The sequence below is a fragment of the Barbus barbus genome (assembly GCF_936440315.1).
Source record: "Barbus barbus genome assembly, chromosome: 10".
Taxonomy (NCBI): domain Eukaryota; kingdom Metazoa; phylum Chordata; class Actinopteri; order Cypriniformes; family Cyprinidae; genus Barbus; species Barbus barbus.
Window position 1 is genome coordinate 14013182 of NC_136738.1, and position 18425 is coordinate 14031606.

General features: G+C 45.3%; 1 protein-coding gene across 1 annotated transcript in view; it reads right to left on the reverse strand.

The window, feature by feature from the left end:
* LOC306875608 (piezo-type mechanosensitive ion channel component 2) overlaps positions 1-7977 on the reverse strand; it is a gene marked incomplete at both ends in the record, with an annotated part of 550584 nt that extends 542607 nt beyond the window's left edge. The window contains 2 exon segments of the mRNA XM_079426295.1: positions 7679-7774; positions 7950-7977. Of these exon segments, the coding sequence (XP_079282421.1) occupies positions 7679-7774; positions 7950-7977 (124 nt within the window).
* Positions 7978-18425: the final 10448 nt, after the last annotated feature.

Genomic DNA, 18425 nt, shown 5'->3' on the forward strand with positions numbered 1-18425 from the left:
TTTAGATGCGCTTCTAGGCTTCGACCTCTTTTGATTAAAGTGATGTAATTCTTTGATGGTTCTAACAGGTTGTGTTTAGCTGATGTGCAAATCTTGCCATCATGCTCTCTCTCTTGCGCGCGAGCGCTCCGTCTCTCTCTCTCTGTCTCTTTTGCGCGCGAGCGCTCTCTCTCTCTCTCTTTCTCGCTCTCTCTCCATGCCTTCCGTGCGTTGGCATCTATGTTTAATGTGTGTATGTTTGTGTTTAGTTCAATGTTGCATGTTCCCCTGTAGTGTAGTTTAATAAACATCCATATGTATTGTGGCGGGAGGAGCCAACGACAGACACAGTGGGCGTGGCGTCAAGCCTCGGAGAGGTTTTTATTAAACAATAAAAAGGGAAAATAAAGTGTCCAAGGGGAAAAGTGTCCAAATAAACAAGGAACCTGGTGTCCTCGCTGTGCCGCGGGGCTAGTGAAGGAGGGTAGTGTTCATCAGGGAAGGGTCCAGGGAAGGGGCGGAGTCCGGTGGCCGCACGCGCTCCCCTCTCGGGGCCGGGAGCGAGTGGCGGCGGCGTCTCGTGCGCGGCTCCTTCCTACTCCTTGGTTTCCGGCGCTTCTGGGGGACTCGACGGCCCGGCATCCTGGCCCGTCAGCCGCCTAACGGGTGCGGCAGTCCTGCTCAACGCACCCTTCCTGGACCCACGAGGACACCAGCGTGCATGCACGGGGAAGAGACCGGTCTCCCGAGGAGAGGCGCTCTCGGCGTTTAAACGGCGGCGGTGATGAGGCTCTATTCACGTCAGGTGCGCCTCATCACACGCCGCCAGCCCTGCGTGTTCAGCGCCCCTCCTCTCTCACACACCCACTCCCGTCGGGAGCCTGGTGAAGGGCGGCGAATACAGGACGGGGTGGTGATGATGGACAGGGGGGAGGCAGCCGACTCGTCACATTCCCCCCCCCCAAGCGACATCCCCGTCCGAGGGTCGCCGCCCACGCGGGAGTGCTACCTTCCTCAACCAGGCTCCAGCGGTCGGAGTGGGCGGGGCAGGGATTCCTCTCCGGGCAACTCTCCCTCTCGCACCGCGCCGGAACCGGGACAGAGGAACCGGGTATTAGTTATCAGCCTCAACCAGCCACAGGGTAAATGACAAATAGAAAGAACGTCACTTACCCCTTTGGTGGCTGGGAGGCTGTCCCCGTCCTTCCTCCGTCCCCGTACGGGCTCGACGGCTTCTTGCGAGCGAGAGGGGATGACGTCATCTGATGTTGCCCAACTGCTCTGTCTAGGCTCCGCCTGCCCGCATTCTCCACCACTGTGGCGGGAGGAGCCAACGACAGACACAGTGGGCGTGGCGTCAAGCCTCGGAGAGGTTTTTATTAAACAATAAAAAGGGAAAATAAAGTGTCCAAGGGGAAAAGTGTCCAAATAAACAGGGAACCTGGTGTCCTCGCTGTGCCGCGGGGCTAGTGAAGGAGGGTAGTGTTCATCAGGGAAGGGTCCAAGGAAGGGGCGGAGTCCGGTGGCCGCACGCGCTCCCCTCTCGGGGCCGGGAGCGAGTGGCGGCGGCGTCTCGTGCACGGCTCCTTCCTACTCCTTGGTTCCCGGCGCTTCTGGGGGACTCGACGGCCCGGCATCCTGGCCCGTCAGCCGCCTAACGGGTGCGGCAGTCCTGCTCGACGCACCCTTCCTGGACCCACGAGGACACCAGCGTGCATGCACGGGGAAGAGACCGGTCTCCCGAGGAGAGGCGCGCTCGGCGTTTAAACTGCGGCGGTGATGAGGCTCTATTCACGTCAGGTGCGCCTCATCACACGCCGCCAGCCCTGCGTGTTCAGCGCCCCTCCTCTCTCACACACCCACTCCCGTCGGGAGCCTGGTGAAGGGCGGCGAATACGGGACGGGGTGGTGATGATGGACAGGGGGGAGGCAGCCGACTCGTCACAGTATTCACACTTGGTTGTCTGTGTTTGCAGCTCACAGAAACCGGTTTTATTACATGCTAATGAGCGATGTATTAATAAGGAAATAATTTTTCGTGACCAGAGAAATAATTTTCCTTAGAGTCAATAGACGATTGAAACTGTCCCTACTGCGGACGAACAAATCATTTTATTGTACTATTAATGCTACAATTAATTCCTGAAGATGAATATATAATTGATAACAACACGTTATGATAAATTATGTTCATCTCACTTTGAGCTAATTTGCTACATATTCTAAAATTTACACTGAGATAGCTATCAATTTAGTTCTGTCTTCCAATTTAGATATTTACATTTTCTAGTATTCTCTTACTCTTCAATTATTCATTCATTAGGGACCCAGTTCCCTTCTAGGAACATCGAGCTGCGTCCGGAGACGCTATGGGAACGCCATCAGCGTAACCGGCGCTCTGAATATTTTATACAACAGTCTAATGGATGGGCGAGGCGTCACGGGCGGGGTGACGTCACGACCAGGAAGTATATAAGCACGTGTGGCGGAGCCCGCGTCAGCTTTCTGTCATTCAGCAAGCGCTCTGTGTGTTGTCAGTCTGATTCTTTGTCTTGTGAGTCTTATTTGGTGTTGTCTGTCTCAGAAACTTAGGAGAACATGCCTAAAGCTAAGGCAAAGACTAGGGGCGATCCCAGATCGCGTTTCAGGTTGTGTGTTAGTCCCTGCCCTCGTTACATCAAGAGTGGGGACACACACAGCCTGTGCGTGGTCTGTTTGGGTGTGGAGCATGCGGCATCAGCTCTCGAGGGAGCTGATTGCCTGCACTGTGAGCGGCTCCCGCTGCGCACACTCCGCACCCGGAAGGCTCTCTTCGAGAAGGGAGCCTTCGCGAGCCTCCCACGTGGTGCTGGCCCCGCTGCTGCTGAGGCAGAGCGGCTGCTACACTCGTGGGGCTCGCAGGCTGATCTGGCTGGCGGGAGTGAGACGGGCATGTCTCTATCTCCTCCCGTATCCGCCAGATCTGGTGTCCCGTCTCTCGGGGAAGCGGTTACTTCCCCCAGAGATGAGGACTCAGCGCTTCGTCTATCTTCCTCCGAGGAGGTTGATGTGACGAGCGATGAAGGGGTTGCGCCGCCTCTTTCGCCCCAATACGAGGCAGCGGCCAAGCTTGACATCAGTTGGCCCCCCCGAGAAAACAGCTGTGCCGCAGTCCAGCCTGCTGGACGAGCGTTTCCTGCGCTCGCGGCCGCCACCTCTACGCAGGAGCCTTCCTTTTTTCCCCGATCTCCACACCGAGGTGTCGAGATCCTGGGCGAAACCATATACATCCCGCCCTTTCGTTCCCGCGTCAGATTACTACGGTAATGTGCGGGAATTGGACGGGCGTGGATACAGGGCAATGCTCCGGATTGAGCAGAAGCTTGCGGGCTATCTGTCTCCTTCCACGGCGTCGTCCTTGAAGGCTCCTACCCTGCCCACTAGGCCTCTGCGCACCACATCATCCCTAGTGGGCAGGGGGTATGCGGCAGCAGGACAGGCTGGTGCATGTCTGCACACGATGGCTGTGTTGCAGGCATACCAGGCCGAACTGCTTAAGGAGTTAGACGAGTTCGAGGATGTCAGAGCTGACGATATCTCAGAGCTCAGGAGAACCGCCGATTTGTCTCTCCGCGCCACCAAGGAGTCGGCCCGTGCGATCGGCCGCTCCATGGTAGCTATGGTGGCAGCGGAGAGGCATTTGTGGCTGACCCTGTCCGACATCAAAGAGAAGGACAGGGTCTGCCTCCTGGACGCCCCGCTTCAGCCTTCTGGCCTGTTCGGCGACGCTGTGAGCACCGTCGCCGACAGGTTTCAGGAGGCCCGCAGGCAAGCGGAGGCGTTTCGGCGGTTCCTCCCCCGCCGCTCTCTAATTCTGGAGGCTGCTGGGCGGGAGCAGCCTCCTCCGCATACCAGCTCCTCGCACAGGGCTGCGCAGAAAGAGAGCGTCGCCTCTCGTGCTCCCCCGATGACGGAGCCGAGGGTAGCGGCGCTCCGCGCCGGGGACTTCAAAGCCCAAGACAGACCTGAGGGATGTCTTGGCGGCCAAGAGGTCTGCGGCAAGGAAGTCCTGATGGGCAAGCCCCAGGACTTCGGAGGGCGACCCCTACTGGGGTGGAGCGGCTCACACCGTGGCTCACGGTAACCATCTCCCCTCGGTGCCCTTCGGGGATTTGTCTGCCAACCCTGCAGTTCCAGGGCACAGCAGGTCCCAGCGAGTGTTATTCTCAGGTTCTACCGCCTGTGACTTCAGCGGGCCTGAGAAACTCGCCTCAGCCGCCAGATTACGCGTCTCCTGTCAGTGCGCCGCAGCAAGACAGCGGTCTGGCCGCTTCTCTAACACCAGAGGTCAGTCTCGAGAGACTGATTCCCTTAGTAGATCGTTTGGCAGCCTGGCAACGGCTGCCGAACGTGTCTCTCTGGGTCCTGCGGACGGTAGAGGCTGGCTATTCCATCCAGTTCGATGGGCCACCCCCGCGGTTCAACGGGGTCTGTGTGACTACGGTCCACCCCGAGCAGGCTCTGGTCCTGGAACAGGAAGTCAACACTTTGCTGAAAAAGGAAGCCATAGAGTTGGTTCCACCTCACGAAGTGTACACCGGCTTCTACAGCCGATACTTGTTCCGAAGAGGGACGGAGGGCTGAGGCCCATACTGGACTTGCGTCTCTTGAACCTCTCAGTCAGACCACTGAAGTTCAAGATGCTGACGGTCAAGCAGATTGTGTCTCAAATCAGGTCCGAGGACTGGTTTGTCACGATAGACCTCAAAGATGCCTATTTCCATGTGTCCATCCTTCCCTCTCACAGGAAGTTCCTGAGGTTCGCTTTCGGGGGCAAAGCGTACCAATATCGGTTCTTCCCTTCGGCCTAGCACTCTCACCCCGCACTTTCACCAAGTGTGTGGATGCGGTCCTGGTCCCGTTGCGACTGCAAGGCATCCACATACTAAATTATATCGACGATTGGTTGATTCTTGCTCAATCAGAGCAGTTGGCGCTCTCAAGCACTTCCTCCCAGACCTGAGAGATCGCCACGTGGTCCGCACCGACAGCACGGTCGCGCCCCTTGTACAAGCTGGCACACCAGATCCTTGTGTGGTCCCAGGGCAAGCTCCTATCTTTGAGAGCTGTGCACATTCCTGGGTATCTTAACGTCGGAGCAGACGTCCTGTCGAGACAGGGGCCGAGGCCCGGGGAATGTTTTTGGCCAAGCACAGGTAGACCTCTTTGCGACTCGAGAGTCGGCGCAATGTCCCCTTTGGTTCTCTCTAGCTCCTCCAGCGCCTCTGGGACTGGATGCTATGGTACAGACCTGGCCGAGGCTTCGTCTGTACGCCTTCCCCCCGACCGCTCTGCTCCCGGGAGTTTTGGCGAGAGTGCGCCGGGACGCGGTCAGCCTACTGTTAGTAGCACCGTTCTGGCCGGGCCGAGTATGGTTCTCGGATCTGATTTCCCTCCTCGACGGCACCCCGTGGCCGGTAGCGATCAGGAGCGATCTCCTCTCACAGGCCGGGGGCATCCTTGTGCACCCCCGCCCGGAGTGCTGGAGGCTGTGGGTGTGGCCCCTGAGGGGGCACAACTCATACATTTACATTTACATTTACATTTATTCATTTAGCTGACGCTTTTATCCAAAGCGACTTACAATTGCTATACATGTCAGAGGTCGCACGCCTCTTGAGCAACTAGGGGTTAAGTGTCTTGCTCAGGGACACATTGGTGTCTCACAGTGGATTCGAACCCGGGTCTCTCACACCAAAGGCATGTGTCTTATCCACTGCGCCATCACCACCCCATCATAGTCTTCCAGCTTCGAAGCCCACTCTTAGCAGGTGGATAGTGGATGCCATCAATCTGGCGTACGAGACCTCTGACCTTCCCCCACCGCTGGGAGTCAGAGCACACTCGACCCGAGGTGTGGCGGCCTCCAAGGCCTTCTGGGCAGGTGTCTCCATGCAAGACATCTGCAACGCTGCTGGGTGGTCCACGCCCCTGACATTCGCCAGGTTTTACAACCTCGACATCAGAGCCACTCCAGGCTACTCCGTCCTTTCAGCCTGACACCAGGCAGGGACTTGTCAGTCTGGTGGCGTTGGTATAGCGTTCCCATAGCGTCTCCGGACGCAGCTCGATGTTCCTGGAAGGGAACGTACCAGGTTACGTATGAAACCCAGGTTCCCTGAAGGGAACGAGAGCTGCGTCTCGGGCCACACTTCCGGCATCCCTGCCAGCGCTTGCTTCATGACTTGAAGCTGACGCGGGCTCCGCCACACGTGCTTATATACTTCCTGGTCGTGACGTCACCCCGCCCATGACGCCTCGCCCATCCATTAGACTGTTGTATAAAATATTCAGAGCGCCGGTTACGCTGATGGCGTTCCCATAGCGTCTCCGGACGCAGCTCTCGTTCCCTTCAGGGAACCTGGGTTACATACGTAACCTGGTACATTTTGCAGTCTCACACTGCTCTGGACCTTGCTGGCCAATTCTGATCTTAGTCAGAGGTAGAGCTGTGAAATAATAATTTTTACTATGCTGACATGATGCTTTTTCACGATGCTGACATGAATGATTCTGCGACAATTCATAAAAACAAACACAATCAATTTTTAAACAATCTAATTGTTTTTGTGTGAATAATTTTAGTGGCATTTGTAAGAATCAATGTATATTTAATTAATTCAGTGAATACTATGCAATTCTTTTTTTTTATTTATGATTGTTTTTTCAATATGTTAATTTCTTTATTTCTTACATGAATGTTACTGTGAAATAGGCCTACTGTACTTGGAAATGTAAAGCACTGTTTTCATTTGTATTTGTTCTTGTTCTTGTGTTTGTTATTTGCATTTTTGCTCTTATTTTTAATGACAAAGAAAAACTAAAATAACACACATACCTAATACAACCTTTGTAAAAATGCTAGCACTGCCAACTCTGTCTTTTATTGCTTTTATTGCCATTAGATCCTGCGCTTTTACCCCACAGGATAAAGTCATTAATCCTTGTAAATGTATGGGAAATGAGAATGCTGTATTGTCTTGCTTAAGTGTTAGATTTTGATTATTAAGCAATAAACCACTTTTTTTTGTGAAAACACTCAGCTGATGCAGCAAATGTGTTTCAGGGTTGTCTTTTTTTTTTACTAAAAGCTTCATGTCATCTTTTTTCAAGCTGAGACCTTATACAATCACACAACTTTACTTACAGTTTACAGTAAACACTGAAAGGGAGTGTGAAAACATGGAATAGGTGTGTGTGTTATAAGGCTAAATTAGTTTAAAGTGAGGACAGAGGAAATAAATGGAAATAAGTGAGAAAATGTCTGACATGATTGTATGGATCTATAAAGCACTCAACTAAATATCCACTTGAAGGTAATCTCTATAGGTTAACTCTGCTGACAGCACAATTCTATGTAATTATTGTAATGCATCATTGATGAGATGGCTAGAACAGTATTTGCTGAATTGAGAAGAATACCAAAAACTATCCTTTAACTCATTTCTGCATCAATTTCCTGAATTGTACACAGTTTTTGCTACTACTGTTATAGTTTGATTGCATATACATAAGTATCATTAAACTGATAAAGAATACTACAACAGACACACTTTCTCTTTTGTCTTCTCTACAAGAAAAGCTGTTACTAAATATTACACTACCTTAGACATTACCTTATTATAGATGAAGAATTATTCATTACTCAAGCATTACTTACCCTTCATGGTAACCAGGTTTGGAGTGGGAAACAGTGGTACGGACAGAAGGAACAGAAGATACACAAGTGATAGCCCATTGTACCTCAGTGATATTGCTGTGGGGGGAAAATAATTACAGTATAAGTAAAGAAAAAAATTATAATAAAGAGACACAGGAATACAGTGGTATGCATTTGGTATCATAATTGTATTGTGTCTTTCTGCTACTATGCTTTTCCATTGGCAAATTTATTGCTACTCTAAAATAATTCACAATCATTACCAATTTACCAGGAATAATATCCCAGACGTTATTCATCTGCAACAGCACATTTTAACCAAATGTTAAATGAAACGGCATTAAATAGGATATTATTGAAACATATTATTGAATAATCTATAACATGACAAAAAATGTTATCAACTGTAGATTCTTAAACTAAAATTATGCTAAAAAAAAAAATTACTGGCTAATCCATATAATGTGAAACCAACAAAAAGGCCCAACATTTGTTACTACAGCTGTCTTGTGGAGTTTTTTTAGTCATGACATCAATTTGTAGGCTAATACTATGGAAGCAGATAATAATAATAATAATAACTCAATAATTATTCACGCAAAAGACACGATGCACACATGTGTATCTCAATTCGCATGTATGCAACCCAATTCATGTGCCCGATAAAAAAAATAATAATTTACAAAGCCTTGTAAAGATGTATTGTTTTATCTTTGCATGCTTACTTAAAACTTGGAAGTAAAACTGGTCGTTTAGATACACTCGTTTACGTGACCTAGAGTAAGCCAGCTGCTTCTATGAATATAGATAGTGTTGCCAAAACTGCAGCTGTTTTTTGTTAGCCACAATGTCCCATATATTGGCGAAAATGTACAAAGAATTCTGCTCATTGCCCTGTTTTTGTTCAGCAGTGCTGGGTGGCCAATGTCAAGCCTAGCTCGCACTTAGCGCTGACCCTGCCCTCATCATCATAGCTTATATATAAAGATGAATAGATCACACGAGAACTCAGTGTATGAATGTTTGTGTTTGTATTGCATTTTTCAGGATTTAAACACTTTGGCACACTTTGTCTTCCTTCACATTAATCTCTTTTATTTTATTTTACTTTACCTTTATGTATTCATTTCTTAATGTAATCAACATTCATTTACTTATTTTTTTTATATTATATTATTGTGATTAACCATTGTTAATGTTTAATCTTATTTTGAGTTGTGATGTAAAAATCTTTGAGAGTACAATACACAAGATGATGTTGGGAAGCAGCAATTGTATTTGCTTGGTAACAGTAGTGGAATTTATGCTGGTGTAGTGAACAGCGGTCAAGATGGCAAGACTCCTTTCCACACAACATGTGGAAATGTTCTGATGAAATCAGGCATTTTGACAACAGACCTTTTGTTTTAACATAACAACACTACGTCTTGTGAAGAGGGGGGGTTAGCCTGTAACTAAAGAAAGCACAGGGACACTGAATCAGATTTCACTTCACACCACGCTCTTTTACTTGTTCTCTTTCGGCGCAACATCTGTACAGCCTACAAAGCCATCTACTGGACACAACTAACACAGTCTCATCCCAACTCGTCACATATTGACGCTTGGTTTTTGCGTCGCTTTTTGACGCTCAAGGTACCCCTTTCGCGTCACTTTTCGACGTGAAGGGAAGGTAATTTTTTTAAATAGGAAACACTTAGCGTATATTAATCATTTTTAAATAAATTATGCCAGTACTTGCATCTGCCTCCTATATCTTGCGTTTTCTTCACAGATGGTAGGTTTAGGGGCAGGGGTTGGGTAAGTCACTATTTTGACTGTTTACATTCAAAAATCACACCTCTACATATATGCAATAATGGCAACCTTATTATGACGATAAAATTCCCAATAGCGCGTTAGCATATCGACGCCGAAAAATTACGCTTCCCTTCACGTCGAAAAGTGACGCTCAAGGGGTACCTTGAACGTCAAAAAGCGACGCCAAAACCAAAGCGTCAATATGTGACGACTTGGGATGAGACCGGGTTGACAACATATTCCCCTCTTTCTATGAAAGAAAGGGTATTACTTCAACAGCAAGTAATAGTAACATACAACAGCATTGTTAATTACTTTATATAACTACTGAAATTGGTAACACTTATTTTGATAGTCCACTTATATTTACAGTCTCTGCACTGGCTACCTATTAAGTTCCGTATCATTTACAAAATATTATTACTTGCCTATAAGGCCCTAAATGATTTAGCACCTGCGTACCTAACTTGTCTTCTACCACGCTACAATCCAACCCGCTCTCTAAGGTCGCAAAACTCTGGACTTTTGGTAGTACCTAGGATAGCAAAGTCCACTAAAGGAGGTAGAGCTTTTTCACATTTGGCTCCCAAACTCTGGAATAGCCTTCCTGATAACATTCGGGGTTCAGACACACTCTCTCTGTTTAAATCTAGATTAAAGACATATCTCTTTAGTCAAGCATACACATAATGCATTTTATAATCTTGTACTGCAGTTATATCTGATCAAATGTACATTATTATTATTCTTTAGCTTGGGTTGAACAATTTATTTTTGCTTAGATGGAACAGCAGCTACGCTAATCATGTCTCTGCTTGTCTCTACGTTTCTGCACGTAACATCCCGTGGTAGCCAGGAATTACAGAACTTCAGTCTGGATCCAACCACTACATGATCTAAGATGACCGAACACCTGAGATGGAGGATCAGCGCCGGGAGATGACGTATGTGTCCCTGATCGTAGGCAGAGGCCAAACACCTGGATGAACGCCAGAGACAGATCCCCATTGAGGACCCCACCACTTAGACAGCCATCGGAAAAGACCACTGGAACCAGCTGAGCCCATTCAATCTGACTTGCTGCGGTTTGGAACTGAACTACTGGTTTGTTGGCCAGAGGAGAATTGGCCCCCCGACTGAGCCTGGTTTCTCCCAAGGTTTTTTTCTCCATTCTATCACCGATGGAGTTTTGGTTCCTTGCCGCTGTCGCCTCTGGCTTGCTTAGTTGGGGACGCTTCATTTCCAGCGATATCGCCGACCTTATTGCAAAGACACTATTTAAACTTATTGACACATTATTTTCCTTTTGTGATATTGTGCAGTGCTTTGACACAATTTGCATTGTAAAAAGCGCTATATAAATAAAGGTGACTTGACTTGACTTGACTTTAGATATTATACTAACTGTAAGTAACTTTGCAACTACATGTCAACTAGCAGTCATTAGAGTATTAGTAGACTGTCTACTTAATATCTTCTAACACTTTATTTTGATGGGTGCACAACTTATTCTACTAACCCTAAACCTACCCTAACAGTCTTCTCTGAGAGTTAGTGGACATGTAGTTGCAAATTAATGAGAATTAGTTGACATGTAGTTGACATGTTGTTACAAAGTTACTTATAGTTAGTAGAATGTCTAAAGTGGACTGTCGAAATAAAGTGTAACCAAGAAATTCTCTTCGTTTTTTTTTTTAACTAAACTTTTTTGCCTTTTTCATGAACTTAGGCAATCCTTTTCCCTTTACTCAAGCTACATATTCCTTCATCCATATCGGACTCTTCTTTGTCCTAACACTCATTGGGCATGCATTTGAATCCATCAGATAGTTCTCACATGAATCCCCCTTTGCCTTTCCAGTGCACTTGGAGAAGCAGACTGCATTCCAACATTTCCCATCACTGAGAAGGTAAGTACTTCAAAAAAAAAAAAAAAACAGTGGGGAAGTCGTGGCCTAATGGTCAGAGAGTTGGACTCGTAATCCAAAGGTTGCGGGTTCGAGTCTCCGGCCGGCAGGAATTGTAGGTGGGGGGAGTGAATGTACAGCGCTTTCTCCACCCTCAATACCACGACTGAGGTGCCCTTGCGCAAGGCACCAAAATCTGCTCCCCGGGCGCTGTAGCATAAAATGGCTGCCCACTGCTCCGGGTGTATGTTCACGGTGTGTGTGTGTTCACTGCTGTGTGTGTGCACATTGGATGGGTTAAATGCAGAGCACGAATTCCGAGTATGGGTCACTACTTGCTCCTGTTTGTTTGCGCACTGTGAGAGATTGCGAGAATTTTGAGTCTGTTTTCTTTACAAAGGATGGTTTTCTCACCCGCACTTTATCTCCTTGTCAAAAAGAAGGAATTTTTGCACTGCGTTTAGCATCCATGTAAGCCTTACTTTTCTATTGCTTAGCTTTAACATAATCCCAAATGGCAGAATCGTGTGAGGTCTGTACAGAAAGGATGTGCAATTTTGTGTGCATTTGTTGTCCTCTCATCATTTCGAAACGAGTTTTGTTAGTAGTTGCATGTGGTGTTGCTCTGTAGACATGTAAGAATGCAGTTACTTCCTGTCTCCATGGCTTGTGCAGCTGCGCAGCAGTTTGAATGCAGTTCTTGAGGACTCTGTTGAAACGTTCGACAGCGCCATTTGCTTGAGTATGATAAACACTAGTACAAATGTGTGTGATCCCTCTGTCCTTCAAGAAATCCTGGAACATTGATGAGCAAAACTGACTGCCATTATCAATGACAATATATTCAGGGTTACCTTCACGAGCGAACACTGTGGTCAGAAATGTCAATAATGTACCAGTGGTGACAGATGAAGCAAAAGCCACCTCAGACCATTTACTCTAGTAGTCCAATAGTGTAATGGCATAACGACTGGTCGAATGGTCCTACCACGTCAAAAGCTACCTTTTGGAAAGGTCCTTGTGGCAGGTCAACTGGCTGCATCTGGGCTGGGTGAGTGCGTGCTGACTTATCATTCTGTTGGCAGGCAGTACATGATTGCATGCGGTCGCTGACCATTGCATCCATGCGCGGCCACCAGTAAAGCTCGCGTAGCCATTGTTTCGTACGCACAATGCCTTGGTGTCCTTCATGCGCAAGGTGCACGAGTGTAGTACGAAGTGACATGGGAACAAGGACACAAAGACCATGCAAGATGAGTAGAGCTTCAACTGAAAGTTCATGTTGTATGTGGAAGTAAGGACGCAGATTCACTGGGACCTCTTTTTGCTTCTTGGGCCATCCATTCTGCAATTGGGTTTGTAAGCGAGCGAGTTCGGGGCAGCAGTTACTTTGTTCTTCCAAAAATGAAAGAGGTATGGGGCCCTGTACCGTATCTATTTCAGCAAGTAATGCAGGTTCAGCATTGTGTTCATCCTCTTTTGCTTCAACAGGCATTCTGGATAAACCGTCAACTACAAAGTTTTTGTCTCCAGACGATTCATGCCCTTTGTAGCAAGTAGTGTTGATAAAGCTTGATGGTACATTCTGAGGGTAAATCTTCTGCCCCAGAGATACATTCTCCAGCATTCCACAGCAAAAATGCATGCCAGTGCTTCCTTTTCCACTGTACAGTACTTTTTCTCTGCATCAGTGAGTACTCGAGAAGCAAATGCAGTAACTCGTTCTGTGCCGTCTGGATGAATCTGGGATAGCATGGCTCCCAAGCCGTAATCAGATGCATCCGTTCAAACATATGTTGCCAAGTTTAGATCGAAAGGTGCCAGAGCTAGAATATTTAAGAGCAGCGCTTTTAGTTTTTGGAAGCTGTCTTCTGCCTCAGGCGGCCAGTCCATGTTCGTTGATGAAGCAGTTTTTAGCAGGCGGCGTAAAGGATCAGCGACAGCAATATAATTTGGAAGCCATGACATGAGGCCCAAAAATGAGTGAAGTGCAGTGGCATCTCTGGGAGCATTTGAAATAGTGGCCACATGATCTGTACTAGGGTGCAAGCCTTCAGCTGAAATAGTGTGGCCCAAGTATAACATGCTCGACTTGCATCCTCAAGGCGCTGTAAGACAACCTTCAGACGTCTATCATGTTCCTCTTTAGTTGCACCATAACAGATTATATCATCCAAGTAGCATTGACAACCTGGCAGATCTCCTAAGAGTGTCTGCATCATTTTTTGGAATGCAGCGGGTGCTGAGGCGAGACCGTAGGGAACCTGCATAAAGCGGTACAGTCCTTCATGAGAAAGAAATGCAGTCAGGTTTCTGCTTTCTACAGCTGAGGCAACTGATGATAAGCACTTTGTAAATTGATCTGTGGAAATACTGTAGCGCCTTGCAACTCTGTGAACAGTTCTTCCATATGCGTGTAACGTAATAAAAACTTAATATTAATATGTAATTTAAAGAAATAGTTTAATTTAGCTCAAAGGGAATCATTTATGATTTTAACAGAATCACTGTTACGGCGATTCACTGAACGAGTCGTATAACAAACTCTGCACTGGATATTAAAATCCAAAATATAGTGAAAACACTATTAAATAGCACAGTAACAAGATCGCACAGTAACAAGATTAAGACATTAACTTGTGAGCACAAAACACAAGATACTTCTCTTTTCAATATAAATAAGATTTTATTTATATAAACCTAAGACATGTAAACTAATCTAACACATGAACACAAGCATTCACACATTCACATGTTGCAGAAACAGAGAAAGTGAGGAAAGGATGAGTTTAAGAGAATGGAAATGTGAAATCCCAAGTTTACAGCAATATGTTCAATTGCATAGACCTGAACAACCATCAATCACTTGTTTAACCCTCGCTTTGAGTTTCTCAATGAGGCTCAAATTTATATTAAATACACCAATTCAATTAGAACCTGGAGGTGTTACTTGCTTCCTATGCCTGTGTTATTCCCCGAAGTGTCTGATTGGTTGAGAGTTCAGTAGTCGTGAAGTGACGACTTGGGAAGCCAATGGAGTTGTGGCTGGTAGTTTTTTTTTGTTTGTTTTGTTTTAAAGGGAAAGGGACTGTCTCTGGCCCCATGCACTTCCACAAACTGCATAGACGCGGCTCTTTCCCTTTTTTTTATTTTATTTAAGGGACAGTCATGGCCCCAATGGATAGAGAGTTGGACTTGTAAACCAAAGGTTGTGCGTTCGAGTCTCAGGTCCGGCAGGGATTGTAGGTGGGGGGGGTGAATAGCCAACACTCTCTCCACCCTCAATACCACGACTGAGGTGAGACCCTTGAGCAAGGCACTGAAACCCCAACTGCTCCCCAGGCGCCGCAGCATTGGCTGCCCACTGCTCCGAGTGTATACTTGGATGGGTTAAATGCAGAGCACAAATTCCGAGTATGGGTCACCATACTTCCCACATACACACACCACTTCCCTTTCCTTTCCCCCTTCCCCTATATACAGGGAACCATGCAGACTTTATCAAAGAATTTGCTGATTTTCTGTCAGAGTTAGTGCTGTCTGATAAAGTCTTAATCGTTGGTGATTTTAATATCCATGTTGATAATGAAAAAGATACATTAGGATCAGCATTCATAGACATTCTGAACTCTATTGGGGTTACATGTGTCAGGACCTACTCATTGTCGAAATCATACTCTAGATTTAATATTGTCACATGGAACTGATGTTAATTATATTGAAATTCTGCAGCAAAGTGACAATATCTCAGATCATTACCTAGTCTTGTGTAAACTCCATATAGCTAAAACTGAAAATTATACTCCTTGCTACAAGTATGGTAGAACCATCACTTCTACCACAAAAGACTTCTTTGCAAATAATCTTCCTGATTTATCCAACAGCACAGAAAAACTTGATGTAACAGAAACTATGGACTCTCTCTTTTCTAGCACTTTAGATACGGTTGCTCCTTTACGCTTAAGGAAGATTAAGGAAAAGACTCCAACACCGTGGTATAATGAGCACACTCGCGCCCTAAAGAGAGCAGCCCAGAAAATGGAGCACAGCTGGAGGAAACCTAAACTAAAGGTATTTCGTATTGTTTGGCGGGAAAGTACCCTATCCTACAGAAAAGCATTAAAAACTGCTAGATCTGATTACTTTTCGTCTATTTTAGAAGAAAACAAACATAACCCCAGGTACTTTTTCAATATAGTGGCTAAATTAACAAAAAATAAAGTATCAGCAGGTGTTGACATCTCCCAACAGCACAACAGCAATGACTTTATGAACTATTTTACTTCCAAGATCGATACTATCAGAGATAAAATTGTAACCATACAGTACAGCTTCAGTATCGCATCAGATGCACTATAGATCCCCTGAGGAACAATTCCACTCATTCTCTACTATAGGAGAGGAAGAATTGTATAAACTTGTTAAATCATGTAAACCAACAACATCCCAGTCAACATGTCCATGTGGGCCCCACATGGGATTTATCTGGGCTACATGGGTGTCAACTGGGCATGGGCTCAGAGTGGGCACTTTGATGGGCTGAATGTGGGCCCCAGCTTGGATAAAACTGTGGACCCCAGTTAGGTTGCCCATTGTTTATTTGTGGGTCCCATATGGGCCACATTTGGGCTATATTAGGCTATATTTATAGTTACAAAAATTTAGTTTTTTTTGCAGTTTGTTTAGTGCTGTCAATCGATTAAAAAAATGTAATCGCGTTAATCACAGTCCTGGACTGTGATTAATCACGATTAATCACAAATTTAGAGTACTAGGATTCACCTGTAAATGTGTTGAAATAAAGGAATGCATGACAAACTAGTTTAAGGAAACAGAACCTTTCACATCTCCGCCAGGTATGAGACATAATCCTTATTATTTTTTTATTTTAATTCAGTTATTATAATCGTAAACATTTACCAAGCCAAATCGCTTCAATCCCAGTACACGTTTACCCAACTATTATCAAAAGTATTTCTAAATAAATACAACAAAACATTTTCTTGCGACCTTATGAAGTATTATGATAAAATGCATTATGAAGAAGAATTGGACATGTTCTGCAGGTGCATTAGAGCTAACATTAGCATTATGCTACATAAGACAATTTATGAGATTAATAGTACACTTTTACTCAAAACTCGCTTTAAACCACCATCGAGTGTTTGTAATAACTTCCTTCACATGTGTATACACTTTGGGCGGCCGCGGTACGTTATAAAAGTAGCCCAAAAAACCCACGGCTCCGTAATTTTTCCCACGACTGTATTTTCAAAATAGCCCAATTGTGCGGGAAAACCGTGACCCTGGCAACACCGGTTTGCTGTAACCTTATCACATATGAGTATACATATCTCTCGCACACTTTCGCTCTCTGTCTCTCTCTCTCTCTCTCTCTCGGACACACTCTCTCTCTCTCTCTCTCTCTCTGTCAGACACACTCGCTCTCTTTCTCCGCGTTCGCTTCACTTTTGTCTAGCCCGGCGCCTCATAATCACACAATCTAATGATTAAATGTGCATACTATATACCCTATCTGCCCTAAATAGTATTAAAAATTATTAATATCACATAGAATTTAGGATGGATAGTGTGCATATTGGGACGCAGGCAATATTACCATCCGCACTGCCATAACGGCAAAAAGTTGGGGTCAAACCTTATCAAACTATTAATTTACGCTAAAAAACTATTACCGCGTAAAAGTTTTTTGACATGCATTAACGCGTTAACGATGACAGCCCTCATTTTTATGCAATTATGGGTAACTATGTTACCATAACAATCAAATAAATTTATACAATTTTAAGTATTTTATGTGTTTTTAAAGGATTATATCATAATGTACTGTATATAGGCTACAACAATCCAAGACCATTTACTTTAGGAGTAATTTTATTTTATTTATTAATAAGCATCTCCAAAAAAGTAGGCCTACTCAAAAGTTTTTTTTGTTATAATCTAAAATCACTTGTGTTATGCAGTCATTGCGTCATGCGAAAATTGGCATGTGTCTTCCTGCCCCTTCTCATTTTAAAAAACAAACAAAAAAACGGTTTCCACTCGCCACTTAAACACAGGCCCCTGCGTGCCAATGGAAAAACTCTAGGCCTAATCTATCAAGGTAAGATTTATATTTAAATTTATATTAGCCGAGTTACTGCTGCTTTTATCTACTTTAAAAAAAATTTTCAACGCGACGTGTCTGGCGGACCGGTGTTACGGTTTAACTGGTTTCCATGTTATCTGGTGACCAACTTCCTGGTTCAGGTCCTTCGTTCCAGATGTGATGGGACGACCGCAGCAGATTCGCCGATTCTGAGAGCACAAACTGACGTGATATTATGCTGTCTAATAACACTTGCTCATTACATGATTTTGGTATTCTTGTAATGATTACAAATTAATGGTATGATCGCCCGTAACGGCTGAATTACGGAACAAAACAAAAAAAAATGTCTGTTTGGCATGGGTTTCGAACACGCCCAAAAATAGTTGTGCTGGGAGACGCCAGTAATGGATGCACTGAGCTACTGAGCAACCGAGCTGCATTGCTTTAAATGTGGATTTTTGAATTCAAATAGGATTTTTCTAGTTTTACTGTCACAATAAGTTAACGTCATTCTCCAGCCAAAGCATTTCTAATACTGCTGAATGATTATGATTTGATCATACGATCAGAAAAATTGCACATCATCACAACGAATCCCATTAATGTAAATACTGTTATTGCATAACAACACCCCGAAGTTTAAGTCTAGTTCTATGTTGCGATCCAGTGGATCATTGGCAAAACACATTCTTACACAGGCAGGCTGCCCACATACACTTCTTGTTTTACAATGTTAAAAAAATACACAAAAAAACCCTATAACATCTGCTAACTATCCAAGACTACCTTTAAAGTGTAACTACTAGTACTAGTAAAACACTACTAGTAATAATCAGGATTTCGATATGGACAAATACCTGATGGGGCATTTTCCCCATGCAGCCTATTAGCCATAATGTTTAAATAGGGAAAGGACACATTTTCCAAC